At 49.6% G+C, this 23,512-nt stretch overlaps 1 protein-coding gene across 4 annotated transcripts in view; it reads right to left on the bottom strand.

Annotated features, from left to right (window-relative positions):
* The window catches only part of LOC138677454 (phospholipid scramblase 1-like), a 29,799-nt gene extending 6,968 nt beyond the window's left edge, over positions 1-22,831 (bottom strand). Inside the window, exons 1-9 of one of the 4 annotated variants that reach the window (XM_069767608.1) lie at positions 22,682-22,831; positions 22,517-22,561; positions 22,386-22,432; positions 18,604-18,650; positions 18,279-18,529; positions 17,055-17,097; positions 10,286-10,506; positions 10,035-10,196; positions 8,228-8,389 (exon numbers count right to left, since the gene is read on the bottom strand). In XM_069767608.1, coding sequence (XP_069623709.1) covers positions 8,228-8,389; positions 10,035-10,196; positions 10,286-10,506; positions 17,055-17,097; positions 18,279-18,529; positions 18,604-18,650; positions 22,386-22,432; positions 22,517-22,561; positions 22,682-22,816 — 1,113 coding nt within the window. In that variant the 5' untranslated portion in view covers positions 22,817-22,831. Of the gene's footprint in view, positions 1-8,227; positions 8,390-10,034; positions 10,197-10,285; positions 10,507-17,054; positions 17,098-18,278; positions 18,530-18,603; positions 18,652-22,385; positions 22,433-22,514 lie in introns of all 4 variants that reach the window. The other 3 variants (XM_069767609.1, XM_069767610.1, XM_069767611.1) reach the window with 3 other exon arrangements.
* Positions 22,832-23,512: the final 681 nt, after the last annotated feature.

The raw sequence follows: 23,512 nt of genomic DNA, 5'->3' as shown, positions 1-23,512 counted from the left end.
GTATATATAGTATAGAGTGATGGATACGGGGTATATTACACACCTGCTGATAATGATTTATACAGTATATATAGTATAGAGTGATGGATACGGGGTATATTACACACCTGCTGATAATGATATATACAGTATATATAGTATGGAGGATGGATACGGGGTATATTACACACCTGCTGATAATGATATATACAGTATATATAGTATAGAGTGATGGATACGGGGTATATTACACACCTGCTGATAATGATATATACAGTATATATAGTATGGAGGATGGATACGGGGTATATTGCACAGCTGCTGATAATGATATATACAGTATATATAGTATGGAGGATGGATACGGGGTATATTACACACCTGCTGATAATGATATATACAGTATATATAGTATAGAGTGATGGATACGGGGTATATTACACACCTGCTGATAATGATTTATACAGTATATATAGTATAGAGTGATGGATACGGGGTATATTACACACCTGCTGATAATGATATATACAGTATATATAGTATGGAGGATGGATACGGGGTATATTACACACCTGCTGATAATGATATATACAGTATATATAGTATGCAGTGATGGATACGGGGTATATTACACAGCTGCTGATAATGATATATACAGTATATATAGTATAGAGTGATGGATACGGGGTATATTACACACCTGCTGATAATGATATATACAGTATATATAGTATGGAGGATGGATACGGGGCATATTACAAAGCTGCTGATAATGATATATACAGTGTATATATAGTATAGAGTGATGGATACGGGGTATATTACACACCTGCTGATAATGATATATACAGTATATATAGTATGCAGTGATGGATACGGGGTATATTACACAGCTGCTGATAATGATATATACAGTATATATAGTATAGAGTGATGGATACGGGGTATATTACACAGCTGCTGATAATGATTTATACAGTATATATAGTATGCAGTGATGGATACGGGGTATATTACACACCTGCTGATAATGATATATACAGTATATATAGTATGGAGGATGGATACGGGGTATATTACACAGCTGCTGATAATGATATATACAGTGTATATATAGTATAGAGTGATGGATACGGGGTATATTACACACCTGCTGATAATGATATATACAGTATATATAGTATGGAGGATGGATACGGGGAATATTACACAGCTGCTGATAATGATATATACAGTGTATATATAGTATAGAGTGATGGATACGGGGTATATTACACACCTGCTGATAATGATATATACAGTATATATAGTATGCAGTGATGGATACGGGGTATATTACACACCTGCTGATAATGATATATACAGTATATATAGTATAGAGTAATGGATATGGGGTATATTACACATCTGCTGATAATGATATATACAGTATATATAGTATGGAGTGATGGATATGGGGTATATTACACAGCTGCTGATAATGATTTATACAGTATATATAGTATAGAGTGATGGATACGGGGCATATTACACAGCTGCTGATAATGATATATACAGTATATATAGTATGCAGTGATGGATACGGGGTATATTACACAGCTGCTGATAATGATTTATACAGTATATATAGTATAGAGTGATGGATATGGGGTATATTACACAACTGCTGATAATGATATATACAGTGTATATATAGTATAGAGTGATGGATACGGGGTATATTACACACCTGCTGATAATGATATATACAGTATATATAGTATGCAGTGATGGATACGGGGTATATTACACAGCTGCTGATAATGATATATACAGTATATATAGTATAGAGTGATGGATACGGGGTATATTACACAGCTGCTGATAATGATTTATACAGTATATATAGTATGCAGTGATGGATACGGGGTATATTACACACCTGCTGATAATGATATATACAGTATATATAGTATGGAGGATGGATACGGGGTATATTACACACCTGCTGATAATGATATATACAGTATATATAGTATAGAGTAATGGATACGGGGTATATTACACACCTGCTGATAATGATATATACAGTATATATCGTATGCAGTGATGGATACGGGGTATATTACACACCTGCTGATAATGATATATACAGTATATATAGTATGGAGGATGGATACGGGGAATATTACACAGCTGCTGATAATGATATATACAGTGTATATATAGTATAGAGTGATGGATACGGGGTATATTACACACCTGCTGATAATGATATATACAGTATATATAGTATGCAGTGATGGATACGGGGTATATTACACACCTGCTGATAATGATATATACAGTATATATAGTATAGAGTAATGGATATGGGGTATATTACACATCTGCTGATAATGATATATACAGTATATATAGTATAGAGTGATGGATATGGGGTATATTACACAGCTGCTGATAATGATTTATACAGTATATATAGTATAGAGTGATGGATACGGGGCATATTACACAGCTGCTGATAATGATATATACAGTATATATAGTATGCAGTGATGGATACGGGGTATATTACACAGCTGCTGATAATGATTTATACAGTATATATAGTATAGAGTGATGGATATGGGGTATATTACACAGCTGCTGATAATGATATATACAGTATATATAGTATGCAGTGATGGATACGGGGTATATTACACAGCTGCTGATAATGATTTATACAGTATATATAGTATAGAGTGATGGATACGGGGCATATTACACAGCTGCTGATAATGATATATACAGTATATATAGTATGGAGGATGGAGATGGGGTATATTGCACAGCTGCTGATAATGATATATACAGTATATATAGTATAGAGTGATGGATACGGGGTATATTACACACCTGCCGATAATGATATATACAGTATATATAGTATGGAGGATGGATACAGGGTATATTACACACCTACTGATAATGATATATACAGTATATATAGTATAGAGTGATGATCCGGGGTATATTACACAGCTGCTGATAATGATATATACAGTATATATAGTATAGAGTGATGGATACGGGGTATATTACACACCTACTGATAATGATATATACAGTATATATAGTACTAGATTGTGGCCCGATTCTAACGCATCGGGTATTCTAGAATATGCATGTCCCCGTAGTATATGGACAATGATGATTGCAGAATTTGCGGCAGACTGTGCCCGTCGCTGATTGATTGAGGCAACCTTTATGACATCGTCGCCATGGCAACCATTATGACATCATCGTCGCTGTGCCCGTTGCTGATTGGTCGAGGCCAATCCTGGCCTCGACCAATCAGAGACGCGGGATTTCTACGTCGATGCTGTGCCGGTCTCTGATTGGTTGAGGCCTGACGGCCTCGACCAATCAGAGAGCCGGGATTTCCAGGACAGACAGACAGACAGACAGACAGACGGAAAAACCCTTAGGCAATTATATATATAGTATGGAGGATGGATACGGGGTATATTACACACCTGCTGATAATGATCACCATCCACCTCTCGTGTCTCTCCTTTTCCTCATAGTTTGTAGCTTGCGAGCAGCAGGGCCCTCACTCCTCCTGTATCTGGTGGTCGGGGTCCTCATTCCTCCTGTATCTGGTGATCGGGGTCCTCATTCCTCCTGTATCTGGTGGTCGGGGCCCTCACTCCTCCTGTATCTGGTGATCGGGGCCCTCATTCCTCCTGTATCTGGTGATCGGGGCCCTCATTCCTCCTGTATCTGGTGATCGGGGTCCTCATTCCTCCTGTATCTGGTGATCGGGGCCCTCATTCCTCCTGTATCTGGTGAGCGGGGCCCTCATTCCTCCTGTATCTGGTGGTCGGGGCCCTCATTCCTCCTGTATCTGGTGATCGGGGCCCTCATTCCTCCTGTATCTGGTGATCGGGGCCCTCATTCCTCCTGTATCTGGTGATCGGGGCCCTCATTCCTCCTGTATCTGGTGATCGGGGTCCTCACTCCTCTTGTATTTGGTGGTCGGGGCCCTCATTCCTCTTGTATCTGGTGATCGGGGCCCTCATTCCTCCTGTATCTGGTGATCGGGGTCCTCATTCCTCCTGTATCTGGTGATCGGGGTCCTCACTCCTCCTGTATTTGGTGGTCGGGGCCCTCATTCCTCTTGTATCTGGTGATCGGGGCCCTCATTCCTCCTGTATCTGGTGATCGGGGCCCTCATTCCTCCTGTATCTGGTGGTCGGGGCCCTCATTCCTCCTGTATCTGGTGATCGGGGTCCTCATTCCTCCTGTATCTGGTGGTCGGGGCCCTCATTCCTCCTGTATCTGGTGATCGGGGTCCTCATTCCTCCTGTATCTGGTGATCGGGGTCCTCATTCCTCCTGTATCTGGTGGTCGGGGCCCTCATTCCTCCTGTATCTGGTTAGCAGGGCCCTCATTCCTCCTGTATCTGGTGGTCGGGGCCCTCATTCCTCCTGTATCTGGTGATCGGGGTCCTCATTCCTCCTGTATCTGGTGATCGGGGCCCTCATTCCTCCTGTATCTGGTGATCGGGACCCTCATTCCTCCTGTATCTGGTGATCGGGGCCCTCATTCCTCCTGTATCTGGTGATCGGGGCCCTCATTCCTCCTGTATCTGGTGATCGGGACCCTCATTCCTCCTGTATCTGGTGATCGGGGCCCTCATTCCTCCTGTATCTGGTGATCGGGGCCCTCATTCCTCCTGTATCTGGTGATCGGGACCCTCATTCCTCCTGTATCTGGTGATCGGGGCCCTCATTCCTCCTGTATCTGGTGATCGGGGCCCTCATTCCTCCTGTATCTGGTGGTCGGGGCCCTCATTCCTCCTGTATCTGGTGATCGGGGTCCTCATTCCTCCTGTATCTGGTGGTCGGGGCCCTCATTCCTCCTGTATCTGGTGATCGGGGTCCTCATTCCTCCTGTATCTGGTGATCGGGGTCCTCATTCCTCCTGTATCTGGTGATCGGGGCCCTCACTCCTCCTGTATCTGGTGATCGGGACCCTCATTCCTCCTGTATCTGGTGAGCGGGGCCCTCATTCCTCCTGTATCTGGTGATCGGGGCCCTCATTCCTCCTGTATCTGGTGATCGGGGCCCTCATTCCTCCTGTATCTGGTGATCGGGGCCCTCATTCCTCATGTATCTGGTGATCGGGGCCCTCATTCCTCCTGTATCTGGTGATCGGGGCCCTCGCTCCTCCTGTATCTGGTGATCGGGGCCCTCATTCCTCCTGTATCTGGTGATCGGGGCCCTCGCTCCTCCTGTATCTGGTGAGCAGGACCCTCATTCCTCCTGTATCTGGTGAGCAGGGCCCTCATTCCTCCTGGTATCTGTTTTGAACTGTATTTCTGTTATGCTGTAATGTCTATTGTCTGTACAAGTCCCCTCTATAATTTGTAAAGCGCTGCGGAATATGTTGGCGCTATGTAAATAAATTATTTTTATTATGATACAGTCATGGCCAAAAAGTATTGACACCCCTGCAATTTTGTCAGATAATACTCAGTTTCTTCCTGAAAATGATTGCAATCACAAATTGTTTAGTATTATTATCTTCATTTAATTTGTCTTAAATGAAAAAACACAAAAGAGAATGAAGCAAAAAGCAAAACATTGATCATTTCACATAAAACTCCAAAAATGGGCCAGACAAAAGTATTGGCACCCTCAGCCTAATACTTGGTTGCACAACCTTTATCCAAAATAACTGCGACCAACCGCTTCCGGTGACCATCAATGAGTTTCTTACAATGCTCTGCTGGAATTGTAGACCATTCTTCTTTGGCAAACTGCTCCAGGTCCTGATATTTGAAGGGCGCCTTCTCCAAACTGCCATTTTTAGATCTCTCCACAGGTGATCAATGGGACTCAGGTCTGGACTCATTGCTGGCCACCTTAGAAGTCTCCAGTGCTTTCTCTCAAACCATTTTCTAGTGCTTTTTGAAGTGTGTTTTGGGTCATTGTCCTGCTGGAAGACCCATGACCTCTGAGGGAGACCCATCTTTCTCACACTGGGCCCTATATTATGCTGCAAAATTTGTTGGTAGTCTTCAGACTTCATAATGCCATGCACACGGTCAAGCAGTCCAGTGCCAGAGGCAACAAAGCAACCCCAAAACATCAGGGAACCTCCGCCATGTTTGACTGTAGGGACCGTGTTCTTTTCTTTGAATGCCTCTTTTTTTCTCCTGTAAACTCTATGTTGATGCCTTTGCCCAAAAAGCTCTACTTTTGTGTCATCTGACCACAGAACATTCTTCCAAAACGTTTTAGGCTTTTTCAGGTAAGTTTGGCAAACTCCAGCCTGGCTTTTTTATGTCTCGGGGTAAGAAGTGGGGTCTTCCTGGGTCTCCTACCATACAGCCCCTTTTCATTCAGATGCCGACGGATAGTACGGGTTGACACTGTTGTACCCTCGGACTGCAGGCCAGCTTGAACTTGTTTGGATGTTAGTCGAGGTTCTTTATCCAACATCCGCACAATCTTGCGTTGAAATCTCTTGTCAATTTTTCTTTTCCGTCCACATCTAGGGAGGTTAGCCACAGTGCCATGGGCTTTAAACTTCTTGATGACACTGCGCACGGTAGACACAGGAATATTCAGGTCTTTGGAGATTGCTCATGCTTCCTCACAATTTGGTTTCTCAAGTCCTCAGACAGTTCTTTGGTCTTCTTTCTTTTCTCCATGCTCAATGTGGTCACACAAGGACACAGGACAGAGGTTGAGTCAACTTTAATCCATGTCAACTGGCTGCAAGTGTGATTTAGTTATTGCCAACACCTGTTAGGTGCCACAGGTAAGTTACAGGTGCTGTTAATTACACTAATTACAGAAGCATCACATGATTTTTCGAACGGTGCCAATACTTTTGTCCACCCCCTTTTTTTTGTTTGGTGTGGAATTATATCCAATTTGGCTTTAGGACAATTCTTTTTGTGTTTTTTCATTTAAGACAAATTAAATGAAGATAATAATAACAAAGAATTTGTGTTTGCAATCATTTTCAGGAAGAAACTGAGTATTATCTGACAGAATTGCAGGGGTGTCAATACTTTTGGCCATGACTGTATATACCAGTATCAGTAGTTGTATGATATAAATGCCTTAAAACATTCTCTCATTATTCCGGCATTTGGCAGATATTAATAATTCTGGTAATCCTAACTGACCTAAAACGGGTAAAGGTTTATACTGATTTCAGGTCAGATATTGAGAAAAACCTGCAGATGAGAGATATATATGTGATCTATGTAATAATAATCATCTATCTATCTATCTCTCTCTATCTCTCTATTCAGGTTTCACCTGTAGGGAATTTATGGAGATCTGATCTCCTTTAACTTCTGCTGCTGGATTTCCCTTAGGAATGAAGAGTATATTTATTTTTCGGAGTCTGAGCACTTCTGCCTCTCCTCAGATATACACCACTGATGGCGCAGCAGGCCTCCTCACATGATGAGGTCTCGCAGCAGGCCTCCTTACATGATGAGGTCTCGCAGCAGGCCTCCTTACATGATGAGGTCTCGCAGCAGGCCTCCTTACATGATGAGGTCTCGCAGCAGGCCTCCTTACATGATGAGGTCTCGCAGCAGGCCTCCTTACATGATGAGGTCTCGCAGCAGGCCTCCTTACATGATGAGGTCTCGCAGCAGGCCTCCTTACAGGATGAGGTCTCGCAGCAGGCCTCCTTACAGGATGAGGTCTCGCAGCAGGCCTCCTTACATGATGAGGTCTCGCAGTAGGCCTCCTTACATGATGAGGTCTCACAGTAGGCCTCCTCACATGATGAGGTGTCTCAGTAGGCCTCCTCACATGATGAGGTCTCACAGTAGGCCTCCTTACATGATGAGGTCTCGCAGCAGGCCTCCTTACATGATGAGGTCTCGCAGCAGGCCTCCTTACATGATGAGGTCTCACAGTAGGCCTCCTCACATGATGAGGTGTCTCAGTAGGCCTCCTCACATGATGAGGTCTCACAGTAGGCCTCCTTACATGATGAGGTCTCGCAGCAGGCCTCCTTACATGATGAGGTCTCGCAGCAGGCCTCCTTACATGATGAGGTCTCACAGTAGGCCTCCTCACATGATGAGGTCTCACAGTAGGCCTCCTTACATGATCAAGTCTCACAGTAGCCCTCCCTACATTAGCATTTTTCTTCATTCTCTCGGCAGCCAGGCCAGCTATGTAGTAACCCGTGGACCCCATGCACCCATCCCTCTGGTGGACATGCCCCATACAGAATGTCTTACCAGTAGGAAGCAGGCTCCAATGAGCACGGCCTTCATCTTCACATCCAGATCTTTGGGGAACTGGATTCCAAAGTTATCGGCATCTGTGAATATTTCCTTAGGTAGCCCACTCCACTGCTTACTGATCCGGCCCACACTGCGAGACTCATTTAGTGGTTTAACCTAGAGAAAGAGTGGGGGGATGAAATGGCATCAATGGATGAGATGACGTGTGGGAGGCAAGACGGACAGTGAGGGTGAGAAGTAGGATGGCCATGATGAGCGGGAGGCAAGATGGACAGTGAGGGCGAGAAGTAGGATGGCCATGATGAGCGGGAGGCAAGACGGACAGTGAGGGAGAGAAGTAGGATGGCCATGATGAGCGGGAGGCAAGACGGACAGTGAGGGTGAGAAGTAGGATGGCCATGATGAGCGGGAGGCAAGACGGACAGTGAGGGTGAGAAGTAGGATGGCCATGATGAGCGGGAGGCAAGACGGACAGTGAGGGTGAGAAGTAGGATGGCCATGATGAGCGGGAGGCAAGACGGACAGTGAGGGTGAGAAGTAGGATGGCCATGATGAGCGGGAGGCAAGATGGACAGTGAGGGCGAGAAGTAGGATGGCCATGATGAGCGGGAGGCAAGACGGACAGTGAGGGAGAGAAGTAGGATGGCCATGATGAGCGGGAGGCAAGACGGACAGTGAGGGTGAGAAGTAGGATGGCCATGATGAGCGGGAGGCAAGACGGACAGTGAGGGTGAGAAGTAGGATGGCCATGATGAGCGGGAGGCAAGACGGACAGTGAGGGTGAGAAGTAGGATGGCCATGATGAGCGGGAGGCAAGACGAACAGTAAGGGTGAGAAGTAGGATGGCCATGATGAGCGGGAGGCAAGACGGACAGTGAGGGTGAGAAGTAGGATGGCCATGATGAGCGGGAGGCAAGACGGACAGTGAGGGTGAGAAGTAGGATGGCCATGATGAGCGGGAGGCAAGACGAACAGTGAGGGCGAGAAGTAGGATGGCCATGATGAGCGGGAGGCAAGACGGACAGTGAGGGTGAGAAGTAGGATGGCCATGATGAGCGGGAGGCAAGACGGACAGTGAGGGTGAGAAGTAGGATGGCCATGATGAGCGGGAGGCAAGACGAACAGTAAGGGTGAGAAGTAGGATGGCCATGATGAACGGGAGGCAAGACGGACAGTGAGGGTGAGAAGTAGGATGGCCATGATGAGCGGGAGGCAAGACGAACAGTGAGGGTGAGAAGTAGGATGGCCATGATGAGCGTGAGGCAAGACGGACAGTGAGGGTGAGAAGTAGGATGGCCATGATGAGCGTGAGGCAAGACGGACAGTGAGGGTGAGAAGTAGGATGGCCATGATGAGCGTGAGGCAAGACGGACAGTGAGGGCGAGACGTAGGATGGCCATGATGAGCTGGGCACAACAGCTGGGGTTGAAAGGTTTGGTGAGGAGAGGAGAAGGCTACAACCTTCAAGGTGCAGTAAAGATGAAGAAAAGATTACATGAAGAAGAAGACAACATGGAGAGCATGGTACTGCATGAAGGGAGAAGTCAAGATGGAGGTCTTCCTTCTCTGCCTCTTCCATGATCTGCAGAAGACCATGGAGGAGGAGGAGGAAAAGATTGAGAGCACTGAACAGCATGGAGAATGAAGACTCTGAAAGAAGAGTGAGAGGACACTGATGGACATGGAGGAAGAAGGGTAAAGAAGACATGGACAACATGTAGAAGGAAGATCAGGTGAGAATTAGATCGTGACGGAGGACCACAGAGGAGGTGGAGGAGACCACCGACGCCCTGATCCTCACCTGGAAATTCACATCTCCACAACAGCTGGACATCAGACATGGCCCGACCACTTTCAGCAACGGCTGCCGGCTCTCATTGAGGAGACAATACTTAGGGACGAACGGATGCCAGCTCTGCACAATGTACCCAATAGTGTGCCCTGGGGGGCTCTGAACCTCGAGCTGCGGACAGATGAGCAGAGCATTCAGAGTGATGGAGAGCGGTGGGAACAGCAGAGTGCTACCGGATGGCGGTGCAGTGCGGAGCGTACCTCCTGTAAACAGCAGGGGAAGCAGCAGCTGGTGCATTTCAGGGGGCGGATGAAGTGGATGACCTCCCGTCCAGTGTAGTCGCACACTTGCAGGGTCAGCGGGCGGAGTGACCCGCAACACCATCGGGCGCACACTGTGCTCCTCTCCTGCGCAGTGAAGATCCGCTGACCCATACTATTTCGTAACTCATACTGGTTGCACGTCTCAAAACCCGTGACCGCTGTGAGAGAAGAGGGAAGACGTCACTGCAGGACACATCGGGCATCAGGTACGAGGACACTATATGGAGGAAAGTATGTGCCCCCTCCAGACCCTGGCGCTGGGGAGAGGCCGGGCTCACAATCTCTGGATATTACAAACTGGGGGCAAAGGTGACGGATGTTATACACTGGGGGTGGGACAATGAGGCCGGATGTTATACACTGGGAGTGGGACAATGAGGCCGGATGTTATACACTGGGGGTGGGACAATGAGGCCAGATGTTATACACTGGGAGTGGGACAATGAGGCCGGATGTTATACACTGGGGGTGGGACAATGAGGCCGGATGTTATACACCAGGGGGTGGGACAATGAGGCCGGATGTTATACACCAGGGGGGTGGGACAATGAGGCCGGATGTTATACACCAGGGGGGTGGCACAATGAGGCCGGATGTTATACACTGAGGATGGGACAATGAGGCCGGATGTTATACACTGAGGATGAGACAATGAGGCCGGATGTTATACACTGGGGGTGGGACAATGAGGCCGGATGTTATACACTGGGGGTGGGACAATGAGGCCGGATGTTATGCACGGGGAGGATGAGACAATGAGGCCGGATGTTATACACCAGGGGGGTGGGACAATGAGGCCGGATGTTATACACTGAGGATGGGACAATGAGGCCGGATGTTATACACTGAGGATGAGACAATGAGGCCGGATGTTATACACTGGGGGTGGGACAATGAGGCCGGATGTTATGCACGGGGAGGATGAGACAATGAGGCCGGATGTTATACACCAGGGGGGTGGGACAATGAGGCCGGATGTTATACACTGAGGATGGGACAATGAGGCCGGATGTTATACACTGAGGATGAGACAATGAGGCCGGATGTTATACACTGGGGGTGGGACAATGAGGCCGGATGTTATGCACGGGGAGGATGAGACAATGAGGCCGGATGTTATACACCAGGGGGGTGGGACAATGAGGCCGGATGTTATACACTGAGGATGGGACAATGAGGCCGGATGTTATACACTGGGGGTGGGACAATGAGGCCGGATGTTATACACTGGGGGTGGGACAATGAGGCCGGATGTTATGCACGGGGAGGATGAGACAATGAGGCCGGATGTTATACACCAGGGGGTGGGACAATGAGGCCGGATGTTATACACCAGGGGGTGGGACAATGAGGCCGGATGTTATACACTGGGGGTGGGACAATGAGGCCGGATGTTATACACTGGGGGTGGGACAATGAGGCCGGATGTTATGCACGGGGAGGATGAGACAATGAGGCCGGATGTTATACACCAGGGGGGTGGGACAATGAGGCCGGATGTTATACACCAGGGGGTGGGACAATGAGGCCGGATGTTATACACTGAGGATGGGACAATGAGGCCGGATGTTATACACTGGGTGTGGGACAATGAGGCCGGATGTTATACACCAGGGGGGTGGGACAATGAGGCCGGATGTTATACACGGGGAGGATGGGACAATGAGGCCGGATGTTATACACTGGGAGTGGGACAATGAGGCCGGATGTTATACACTGGGGGTGGGACAATGAGGCCGGATGTTATACACCAGGGGGTGGGACAATGAGGCCGGATGTTATACACCAGGGGGGTGGGACAATGAGGCCGGATGTTATACACCAGGGGGGTGGGACAATGAGGCTGGATGTTATACACTGAGGATGGGACAATGAGGCCGGATGTTATACACTGAGGATGAGACAATGAGGCCGGATGTTATACACTGGGGGTGGGACAATGAGGCCGGATGTTATGCACGGGGAGGATGAGACAATGAGGCCGGATGTTATACACCAGGGGGGTGGGACAATGAGGCCGGATGTTATACACCAGGGGGTGGGACAATGAGGCCGGATGTTATACACTGAGGATGGGACAATGAGGCCGGATGTTATACACTGGGGGTGGGACAATGAGGCCGGATGTTATGCACGGGGAGGATGGGACAATGAGGCCGGATGTTATACACCAGGGGGGTGGGACAATGAGGCCGGATGTTATACACTGGGGGTGGGACAATGAGGCCGGATGTTATACACCAGGGGGTGGGACAATGAGGCCGGATGTTATACACCAGGGGGTGGGACAATGAGGCCGGACTTTATACACTGAGGATGGGACAATGAGGCCGGATGTTATACACCAGGGGGTGGGACAATGAGGCCGGATGTTATACACTGGGGGTGGGACAATAGTAACATAGTAACATAGTAACATAGTTAGTAAGGCCGAAAAAAGACATTTGTCCATCCAGTTCAGCCTATATTCCATCATAATAAATACCCAGATCTACGTCCTTCTACAGAACCTAATAATTGTATGATACAATATTGTTCTGCTCCAGGAAGACATCCAGGCCTCTCTTGAACCCCTCGACTGAGTTCGCCATCACCACCTCCTCAGGCAAGCAATTCCAGATTCTCACTGCCCTAACAGTAAAGAATCCTCTTCTATGTTGGTGGAATAACCTTCTCTCCTCCAGACGCAAAGAATGCCCCCTTGTGCCCGTCACCTTCCTTGGTATAAACAGATCCTCAGCGAGATATTTGTATTGTCCCCTTATATACTTATACATGGTTATTAGATCGCCCCTCAGTCGTCTTTTTTCTAGACTAAATAATCCTAATTTCGCTAATCTATCTGGGTATTGTAGTTCTCCCATCCCCTTTATTAATTTTGTTGCCCTCCTTTGTACTCTCTCTAGTTCCATTATATCCTTCCTGAGCACCGGTGCCCAAAACTGGACACAGTACTCCATGTGCGGTCTAACTAGGGATTTGTACAGAGGCAGTATAATGCTCTCATCATGTGTATCCAGACCTCTTTTAATGCACCCCATGATCCTGTTTGCCTTGGCAGCTGCTGCCTGGCACTGGCTGCTCCAGGTAAGTTTATCATTAACTAGGATCCCCAAGTCCTTCTCCCTGTCAGATTTACCCAGTGGTTTCCCGTTCAGTGTGTAATGGTGATATTGATTCCTTCTTCCCATGTGTATAACCTTACATTTATCATTGTTAAACCTCATCTGCCACCTTTCAGCCCAAGTTTCCAACTTATCCAGATCCATCTGTAGCAGAATACTATCTTCTCTTGTATTAACTGCTTTACATAGTTTTGTATCATCTGCAAATATCGATATTTTACTGTGTAAACCTTCTACCAGATCATTAATGAATATGTTGAAGAGAACAGGTCCCAATACTGACCCCTGCGGTACCCCACTGGTCACAGCGACCCAGTTAGAGACTATACCATTTATAACCACCCTCTGCTTTCTATCACTAAGCCAGTTACTAACCCATTTACACACATTTTCCCCCAGACCAAGCATTCTCATTTTGTGTACCAACCTCTTGTGCGGCACGGTATCAAACGCTTTGGAAAAATCGAGATATACCACGTCCAATGACTCACCGTGGTCCAGTCTATAGCTTACCTCTTCATAAAAACTGATTAGATTGGTTTGACAGGAGCGATTTCTCATAAACCCATGCTGATATGGAGTTAAACAGTTATTCTCATTGAGATAATCCAGAATAACATCCCTCAGAAACCCTTCAAATATTTTACCAACAATGAGGCCGGATGTTATACACTGGGGGTGGGACAATGAGGCCGGATGTTATACACTGGGGGTGGGACGATGAGGCCGGATGTTATACACTGGGGGTGGGACAATGAGGCCGGATGTTATACACTGGGGGTGGGACAATGAGGCCGGATGTTATACACTGGGGGTGGGACAATGAGGCCGGATGTTATAGGCCGAATGTTATACACCGGGGGATGGGACAATGAGGCCGGATGTTATACACTGGGGGTGGGGCCATATTATACATTGTGTCATGGAGAATATCAGGGGGGGGGGGGAAATCACGCAGATCCCACCACTGTCCCCTTGTTGTCAAGGCACTTACGCAATTGACTAACGAGTGATGGGTTAGGCCGCTGGTTATTGGGGAACTCCCAGTGAGCGTATGGTATATACAATCCCGACACATGAAATATATGTATATACCCCAGTACGGTCACTGCCAGCTCTGCAATAACGAAAGGAACTACTAGCTGCCACCACCAATCGATTATACAGGCCGCGTATGGCTTCAGGAGTGCGGTTTACAGAGCAAGAGGAGCAGAGCCATTACATTTCATAAATTTAAATCGGAAAAGTAGACAGTGTTTATAAAATTATACAAAGATCTTAGAAAATGGGAATAAAACAATACGATATATACAATTACATGCAGTAAAAAGGAATAACTAAAGAGAAATACTAAAACGGATGTTGCAGGAATGGCTCCTATCTTTATGGAGGGCAGCGACCCGATTAGGAAAATGGACGCTCTCTCTCATAGAGAACTGGGTTTTCCAAATACGAACAATGACAGTTACCCAAACTCTGGTTTTGATTAGTTCAAGGTTACGCTATGAACCTTCCCTTGGCGAGCTCATATGGGGAGCTGGTAAAGGGATGTGCTAGGTTTCCCAACTGTCAGGATATCTTGGCCCCTGGAGGTCCGAGGCGGTAGATATTGTCATGTTTCCAGTCATGATTTTCCTTTCTATAAACATCAATTCCAGTTGGCACTCAGTCCTTGGTACTCGGGTTGGAAACACATTGCAAATAACCTATGACCTGCCCTTGTAAGGTTGCAGAATTTGTAGCACTTCTATAAACTCTGAAAACTTACAAGTGAAAGTGTACTGCTCTCCCTCTGAATATACAAATCCTAGCCTTGGTGTCTGGTTTTCAGAGCAGATCTTGTGTTGTAATTACCTGGTCACTGCAGGGCATCAATGGAGGTTGAAGTGTCAGCTCTCACTAGCCCAGGTATCATTAGTCTGACAGTCTTTATGGATTTTAACATTTTTCTCTACGACACGCTGAAGGTGGGGCCTTGGGACCAGATTTTATACACTAGGGGTGGAGCGTCGTGGGCTGGATATTATACAATGAGGATGGGGCAGGATATTATACACTAGGGGTGGGGCGTTGGGACCGGATATCTTACACTAGGAGCGGGGTGGCAATGTGGCTCCATGTTATACACTAGGGGTTGGGGCAGGATATCATACACTGGGGGTGAGGTTGAATATTATAAACTGGGGGTGGGGTCATGAAGGAGAAGCCAGAATTTGGTGCTGAATACATGTGGCACAAGACTTTTCTCCATATAGTGCCCTAGATCGGAGGATTGAGGTGTATGCTCCCTGTACCCCACTCAGTCTTTTTGCCGCTCCCCTTTTTCTCCACGCCGTCACATCCCATTTTCTCTTAAGTCTCCGTCCCTGCTCTTCCTCGCTGCCCCTGCTTTCCTCTAGTTCCTCACCCCAGGTCTCCTCTTTCTCCTCTCCCCGCCTCTGGTCTCTGCCCCTGCTTTCCTCTAGCTCCTCACCCCAGGTCTCATCTTTCTCCTCTCCCCACCTCCGGTCTCTGCCCCTGCTTTCCTCTAGTTCCTCACTCCAGGTCTCCTCTTTCTCCTCTCCCCACCTCCGGTCTCTGCCCCTGCTTTCCTCTAGTTCCTCACCCCAGGTCTCCTCTTTCTCCTCTCCCCGCCTCTGGTCTCTGCCCCTGCTTTCCTCTAGTTCCTCACCCCAGGTCTCCTCTTTCTCCTCTCCCCGCCTCTGGTCTCTGCCCCTGCTTTCCTCTAGTTCCTCACCCCAGGTCTCCTCTTTCTCCTCTCCCCACCTCCGGTCTCTGCCCCTGCTTTCCTCTAGTTCCTCACTCCAGGTCTCCTCTTTCTCCTCTCCCCACCTCCGGTCTCTGCCCCTGCTTTCCTCTAGTTCCTCACCCCAGGTCTCCTCTCCCCGCCTCCGGTCTCTGCCCCTACTTTCCTCTAGTTCCTCACCCCAGGTCTCTTCTTTCTCCTCTCCCCACCTCTGGTCTCTGCCCCTGCTTTCCTCTAGTTCCTCACTCCAGGTCTCCTCTTTCTCCTCTCCCCACCTCCGGTCTCTGCCCCTGCTTTCCTCTAGTTCCTCACTCCAGGTCTCCTCTTTCTCCTCTCCCCACCTCCGGTCTCTGCCCCTGCTTTCCTCTAGTTCCTCACCCCAGGTCTCCTCTTTCTCCTCTCCCCACCTCCGGTCTCTGCCCCTGCTTTCCTCTAGTTCCTCACCCCAGGTCTCCTCTCCCCGCCTCCGGTCTCTGCCCCTACTTTCCTCTAGTTCCTCACCCCAGGTCTCTTCTTTCTCCTCTCCCCACCTCTGGTCTCTGCCCCTGCTTTCCTCTAGTTCCTCACCCCAGGTCTCCTCTCCCCGCCTCCGGTCTCTGCCCCTGCTTTCCTCTAGTTCCTCACCCCAGGTCTCGTCTTTCTCCTCTCCCCGCCTCTGCCCCTGCTTTTTTTCTCCCCGCCACCACTCCCAACTCCTCTTTCTCCCACCTTTCTCCCCGCCTCGACTCCCACTTTCTCTCCGTCCCGGCTGTTCTTTCTCCCCGCCTCCACTCTTGCTTTCTTTGTCCCTGCTCTCCCTCGCCTCCATTCCTCTCTCCCCCGCCCCGTCACGTACCTTCCAGTAGTTCTGTCTTCTGGTGGATTAATATTTGGTCTATCTGCAGACAGAGAAGATTGGAGAATGATCAGCAGATAATATACATACAGATCATACGACAGACGGGTCAGTGACCAGAACGTGTCTTCAGCGTCCGCCGGTGCTAGGACGAGTCCCTATGACAACTCTGATTGGGACATCATAGAATAGTTCTAGCAGTTTTCAGTATGGCAGAGTTTGTCTCTGATCATGACAACTCTCATCATCCAGTGGCCTGGAGGATGGGAAGTGATTGTTCCATCCGTTCACAGACGCTCAACCCTCAGTGTAGAGCGCTCCCCTCCCCCGCAGCATAATAAACAGAGAAACAGTGAAATCTGAGAGCGAAAAGGAAGAGAAAACCACAAACATCACGGGGATGAAAACACTCAGCACGGCGGAGAGCGACACGGCGCGCGGCAGCGACATCCACAGTGCCCCCATAATAACAGCGATATCCACAGTGCCCCCCATAATAACAGCGATATCCACAGTGTCCCCATAATAACAGCGATATCCACAGTGTCCCCATAATAACAGTGATATCCACAGTGTCCCCATAATAACAGTGATATCCACAGTGTCCCCATAATAACAGCGACATCCACAGTGTCCCCATAATAACAGTGATATCCACAGTGCCCCCATAATAACAGTGATATCCACAGTGTCCCCATAATAACAGTGATATCCACAGTGCTCCCCATAATAACAGCGATATCCACAGTGCCCCCCATAATAACAGTGATATCCACAGTGCCCCCATAATAACAGTGATATCCACAGTGCCCCCATAATAACAGCGACATCCACAGTGCCCCCCATAATAACAGTGACATCCACAGTGCCCCCATAATAACAGTGACATCCACAGTGCCCCCCATAATAACAGTGATATCCACAGTGCCCCCATAATAACAGTGATATCCACAGTGCCCCCATAATAACAGCGACATCCACAGTGCCCCCCATAATAACAGTGACATCCACAGTGCCCCCATAATAACAGTGACATCCACAGTGCCCCCATAATAACAGTGACATCCACAGTGCCCCCATAATAACAGTGACATCCACAGTGCCCCCCATAACAGCGACATCCACAGTGCCCCCATAATAACAGTGACAGAGCTCTCCCTCCAGGAGGAAGGCTGCGGTGGTCTCTAACAGTAAGTGGCCGGAGCAGGAGGTGGGTGGTGGTACCTGGCTGAGGTACTCCAGTGCAGCGGGGGTGCTGCCGCTGCTCACTGGCATATACGGAGAGCCCCCCGGGGGAGGGTCCGGCTGCGGGTGTGGAGCGGGGTGCATGTGGTGCTGAGGGGGGATGCTGCAGCCCGGTCCGGGGTAGTCATGGAAACCAGGAGTTGGAGGTGGTGGTGGAGCTGAGGGGCTGGTGGGATATGGAGCGGATGGATATGGAGGGCTCGGGTATCCGGCAGCGGGTGAAGGGTAACCTGGGTGAGAAGAGACAGACCCTGAGTCACTGACCTCCTGATGACGAGACCCTCGGTCAGCAACGGTGCGTTACCTGGAGCCGCCATGGTTAGTCCTGGTGTCTGTGATGCATCCGGTGACCTGCAGGATGAAGAGAAAAGAGGTGATGACCCTGGGGCAAGAGGCGGCCATGATTGTCACACCAGGCCTCTGATCCAGCTGTGGCTCTCGGTGGTTAAGGCATGTTGGGAGTTGTAGTTTTCCAGTAGACCCCAGGCGCCGGACATTGTCCTGAACATAAATTATCTGGGAGCAGAATGGACCTCACTTAACCCACCCCTGGCCAGGTCAGGAGCAACAAGGGCCATGTCCTGTCCTTCCATTCGAGTGGTCACCCATCATCCGTTCTCTTTCCAAGCTCATGCCCAACCAGTTCAGCGAGGTTTCTCTGGGTGCAGCCTGTTCAGTCAGCCGCTCGCCTGAGATGATCAGTAGCCTGACACCGCTGATCTCCAGAAGCGCTGGATCCACTGCCGCCATGACACTGTCCGGCTGTGGGCTGTCATCCCACTCAGGTATGGTTCATTACACGTAAAGAGCAGAATGACGCGAGTGGGAGGGTAACGTGGCGGCCCACACAAAGGAGACATGGAGACTGTCCCAGAGGTACTGAAATGTGAGAGGAAAAAAAAAAGGAGCGGGAGCCAGCACGAGGGGGAGCAGGAGGCATCGATGACATTAAGGGAGCAGATGGTGATATTGAGAGAAGGAGCAGAAGCCATAAATGACTGAGAAAGCAAGCAAGTTCTGTTGACAACATTGAGTGAGGGAACAGGAGCTACCGACAACATCGAGAGCTTGAGCTGTCAACAACGAGACGGAGTGGGAGCCGTCAACAACGAGAGAGGGGTCAGGTGCCATTGACAACATCGAGTGAGAACAAGTTGGAGCCAGCAACAACATTGAGAAAGAACGGAAGCTGTTGATGCCATCAAGAGAGAGGGAGTGGGAGCTAACGAAAATATCAAGAGAGGGAGAGAAATGTCGATGCCATGTAGAGAGGGAGCAGGAGTTTCCGATGCCATCAAGACAATGGGAGCTGTTAATGACATTGAGAGAGGTAGCGGGAGCTGTCAACGACATCAAGAGAACGGGAGCTGTTGATGTCATTTGAAAGATGGAGAGGGAGCTGTCAATGATATCGAGAAGGGAGTGGGAGCCGTTGATGACATTGAGGAAAGGAGCAAGAGCCATCAACTTCATTGAGAGATGGAGCAGGAACAGTCAATGACATCAACAGAGAGTGGAAGCAGTTAATGAAATTATGAGAGAGAGCTATCGAAATCATCGAGAGAGGGAGCAGGAGCTGGAGTCGTCCATGCCATGAAGACAGTGGGAGCTGTAGACAACATTGAGAGTGAGCGATTGCCATTGTCGACATTGGGAGAGCGAGTGGGAGAAGTTGACGACATCGAGACAAGGAGCAGGAATGGTCAATGACATTGAGAGAGGAAGCAAGATCCATCGATGAAATTGAGAGAGATAGCTGGAGCTGTTGGCGACATCAAGAGAGGGAGCGCGAGCTGCAGAAGGCATCGAGAGGGGGCATGGGATTTGACGATGGCATTGAGTGAGAAAGCTTGAGTTGTCAGCAAGATTTAGAGAGGAAGCAGGAGCCATCGACAACAGAAAGTGAGAGCTATTGATGACACTGAGAAGAGCAGGAGCTGTCAACAACATTGAGAGCGGGAACGGACGACGACATTGAGAGAGGGAACGGACGATGACATTGAGAGAGCGGTAACAGTCAGTGACGGAAAGATCTTGAGCGGTCGACAACATAGTGAGAGTTAGCGGGAGCCATTGACAACATTTAAAAGGGAGAGGGAGCCATCAACAACATCGATGTCACGACGACAACTGTCGAGTGACCTGGGGCTCCTTCCCTGTCCCTAACACTAGGGGGCACCCTAGCTCGTCCGACTCCCCGGGATACTTCCAAAAGGTGAAGATGCTGGGGCCTCCTCCCTTGCCTTACCTCCTAAGTTAGCCCTCTGTCTGTTCTCTCCACACCGTAGTGCACCAACCCGACAAACAGAGCAACACAAGGGTTAACAGAAAACTCCAGGTATACAAAATATTCACTCACATGTAACAGAGGAATGCAGCAGGGTGTGAAGGTAGGGGAAGAAAGCAAAACAGGGAAGGATAGGCAAATACCACACATACAAACCAAGCAACAGTCACTGAGAACTCCTTGAACTCTCCTCCTATGTGCTCCTCTCCCTCCCTTAGCCATGCAGCAAATGCTAGCTCTGACAAGGATTAGTACCAGAGCCCAGATTAGAAAGGGGAAAGGAGTTTCTAACCGAGCACAGCAGTGAGCACAGGGATTTCCAACATGGCTGATTAACCCCTGTTCTGCCAGAAGAAATAAACATTTAAAAAGAAGGTGAAGTGCTTCTTCTCAGCGCTGGAGTAGGAGCAATCAAACTCTGTGGTCTTCTGGCTCCACACTGTCGCGGTAACCCCGTGAAAATCGAGACAGCGAAAAGGGCTATCAACAACATGGAGAGGGTGAGCGTCAGCTGTCTGATAACAATGAGATGAGGTTATCAGGAAATAAGAGATGACGGGAGGAAACGCACAATGACTGAGGAGAAGTGGGGTCACTGGGGCGAGCGAGAGAGAACACAGAGGACAGAGCAGGAGAAATGATACCTGAGAGAATTGGGCAGGGTAAATTAGGAGGCAACTGGGTCCTAACAACGGGGGCCGCGGACACTAGACAGAGAGCAACACGGGGGCCGCGGACACTAGACAGAGAGCAACACGGGGCCGGCGGACACTAGACGGGGAGCAACACGGGGGCGGCGGACGCTAGACGGGGAGCAACACGGGGGCGGCGGACGCTAGACGGGGAGCAACACGGGGGCGGCGGACGCTAGACGGGGAGCAACACGGGGGCGGCGGACGCTAGACAGGGAGCAACATGGGGGCCGCGTACATTAAAGAATATAGGGGAGTAACACGGGGGCCGCGTACATTACAGAATATAGGGGAGTAACACGGGGGCTGCGGACGCTAGACGGGGAGCAACACGGGCCGCGTAAATTATAGGGGGTCTCGTACATTACAGAATGTGGGGGATAGTTATGGGATAAAACTTGAGTAAAGTTGGGATGTAAGCACAGAGTTAGGCTACTTTCACACTTGTCGGAACAGGTCCATTGCTATGTGTCGGGCCGACGTACCAACGCACGTTGTGAAATTAGGCTAAGTTTACATTTGCGTTGTGCGGGGCAGCGTCGGCGACGCAACGCACGGAAAACGCAGCTTTTTGTGACGCATGCGTTAATTTTTGCATGATGTTTGGCGCGCCCCGCTTGCGCCAAAATGACGCATGTGTCACAAAACGCAATACAACGCATGTCCATGCGCCCCCCATGTTAAATATAGGGGCGCATGACTCATGCGTCGCCGCGGCTGCGCCCGACGCAGCACCGCACAACGCTAATGTGAATGTAGCCTTACTGCACGACGTGGGCAGCGGATGCAGTTTTTCAGCGCATTCGCTGCCCATTCTGCAGTCCGGGGAGGAGGGGGCGGAGTTTCGGCCGCACATGCGCGGTCGAAAATGGTGGACGCGACGCACAAAAAACGTTACGTTGAACTTTTTTTTGTGCGTCGCGTCTGCCAAAACACGACGGATCCGTTGCACGACGGACGCGACATGTGCCCAGCCATCGCTAATACAAGTTTATGGACAAAAAACGCTTCCTGCGGGCACATTTGCTGGATCCGTTTTTTGCCCAAACCGACGGATTGCGACGGAGGACAAAAGACGGAAGTGTGAAAGTAGCCTCAGGTTCCTACCTTGTGGGCCTCCCCCAGGCTGCAGCTCTTGGGGTCTCTCTCGCTGATGGTCTCTGTCACTGACGGTGTCTCTTGCTGCCGGTCTCTTTCTCGCTGACGGTCTTCCCCGCTGATGGTCTCTCTCTTCCTGACGGTCTCTTTCTCACTGACGGTCTCTCTTCCTGACGGTCTCTCTCTTCCTGACGGTCTTTCTCACTGACGGTCTCCCCTGCTGACGGTCTCTCTCACTGACGGTCTCTTTCTCACTGACGGTCTCCCCTGCTGACGGTCTCTTTCTCACTGACGGTCTCTTTCTCACTGACGGTCTCTTTCTCACTGACGGTCTCCCCCGGCGTCTCTATTTTTGCCTTGTTGGGGGAGGTGTCGGAGAGAGCGCAGGGCGAGGCCCCTGACGGAGCGAGACAGCAGGTAGGAGCAGACAGCTGACACATGGAGGGAGGGGAAGAGACGGCTGCAAGGAGGCGGCGGCCACGGAGACATAATGGAGGGAGGGGAAGAGACCGCAGCAGGGTGTGGGGTCCGCAGGGAGCGCACTGATCTCTTATACCAGCGCTCCCCCCAGTGGCCACTGCTGGCTACTGCAGGAGGAATTCATTACTTCATAGACGCCCACTGGTGACCGGTACACGGGGAAGTTTCCTCACCCTCCCCGGGTCCAGCGGGAGCTCTTCACCTCTGGTACTTGATGACAGGCTGCAGTGGTGTTATCAATAGCGCTGCAGCCAATCACTGAGCCACCAGCTCTGACACGAGAGCGGGGAGGGAGGAGGGAGCGCAGGGAGAGTGAGAGTGCCGGGGAGAGAGTCCAGGGAGAGTGAGAGTGCCGGGGAGAGAGTCCAGGGAGAGTGAGAGTGCCGGGGAGAGAGTCCAGGGAGAGTGAGAGTGCCGGGAGGAGTGAGAGTGCCGGGGAGAGAGTCCAGGGAGAGTGAGAGTGCCGGGGAGAGAGTCCAGGGAGAGTGAGAGTGCCGGGGAGAGAGTCCAGGGAGAGTGAGAGTGCCGGGAGGAGTGAGAGTGCCGGGGAGAGAGTCCAGGGAGAGTGAGAGTGCCGGGAGGAGTGAGAGTGCTGGGGAGAGAGTCCAGGGAGAGTGAGAGTGCCGGAGAGAGAGTCCAGGGACAGTGAGAGTACC

This window comes from Ranitomeya imitator, chromosome 4, assembly GCF_032444005.1.
Source record: "Ranitomeya imitator isolate aRanImi1 chromosome 4, aRanImi1.pri, whole genome shotgun sequence".
In the NCBI taxonomy this organism is placed as follows: domain Eukaryota; kingdom Metazoa; phylum Chordata; class Amphibia; order Anura; family Dendrobatidae; genus Ranitomeya; species Ranitomeya imitator.
This window is presented reverse-complemented; position numbering and strand designations above follow the sequence as displayed.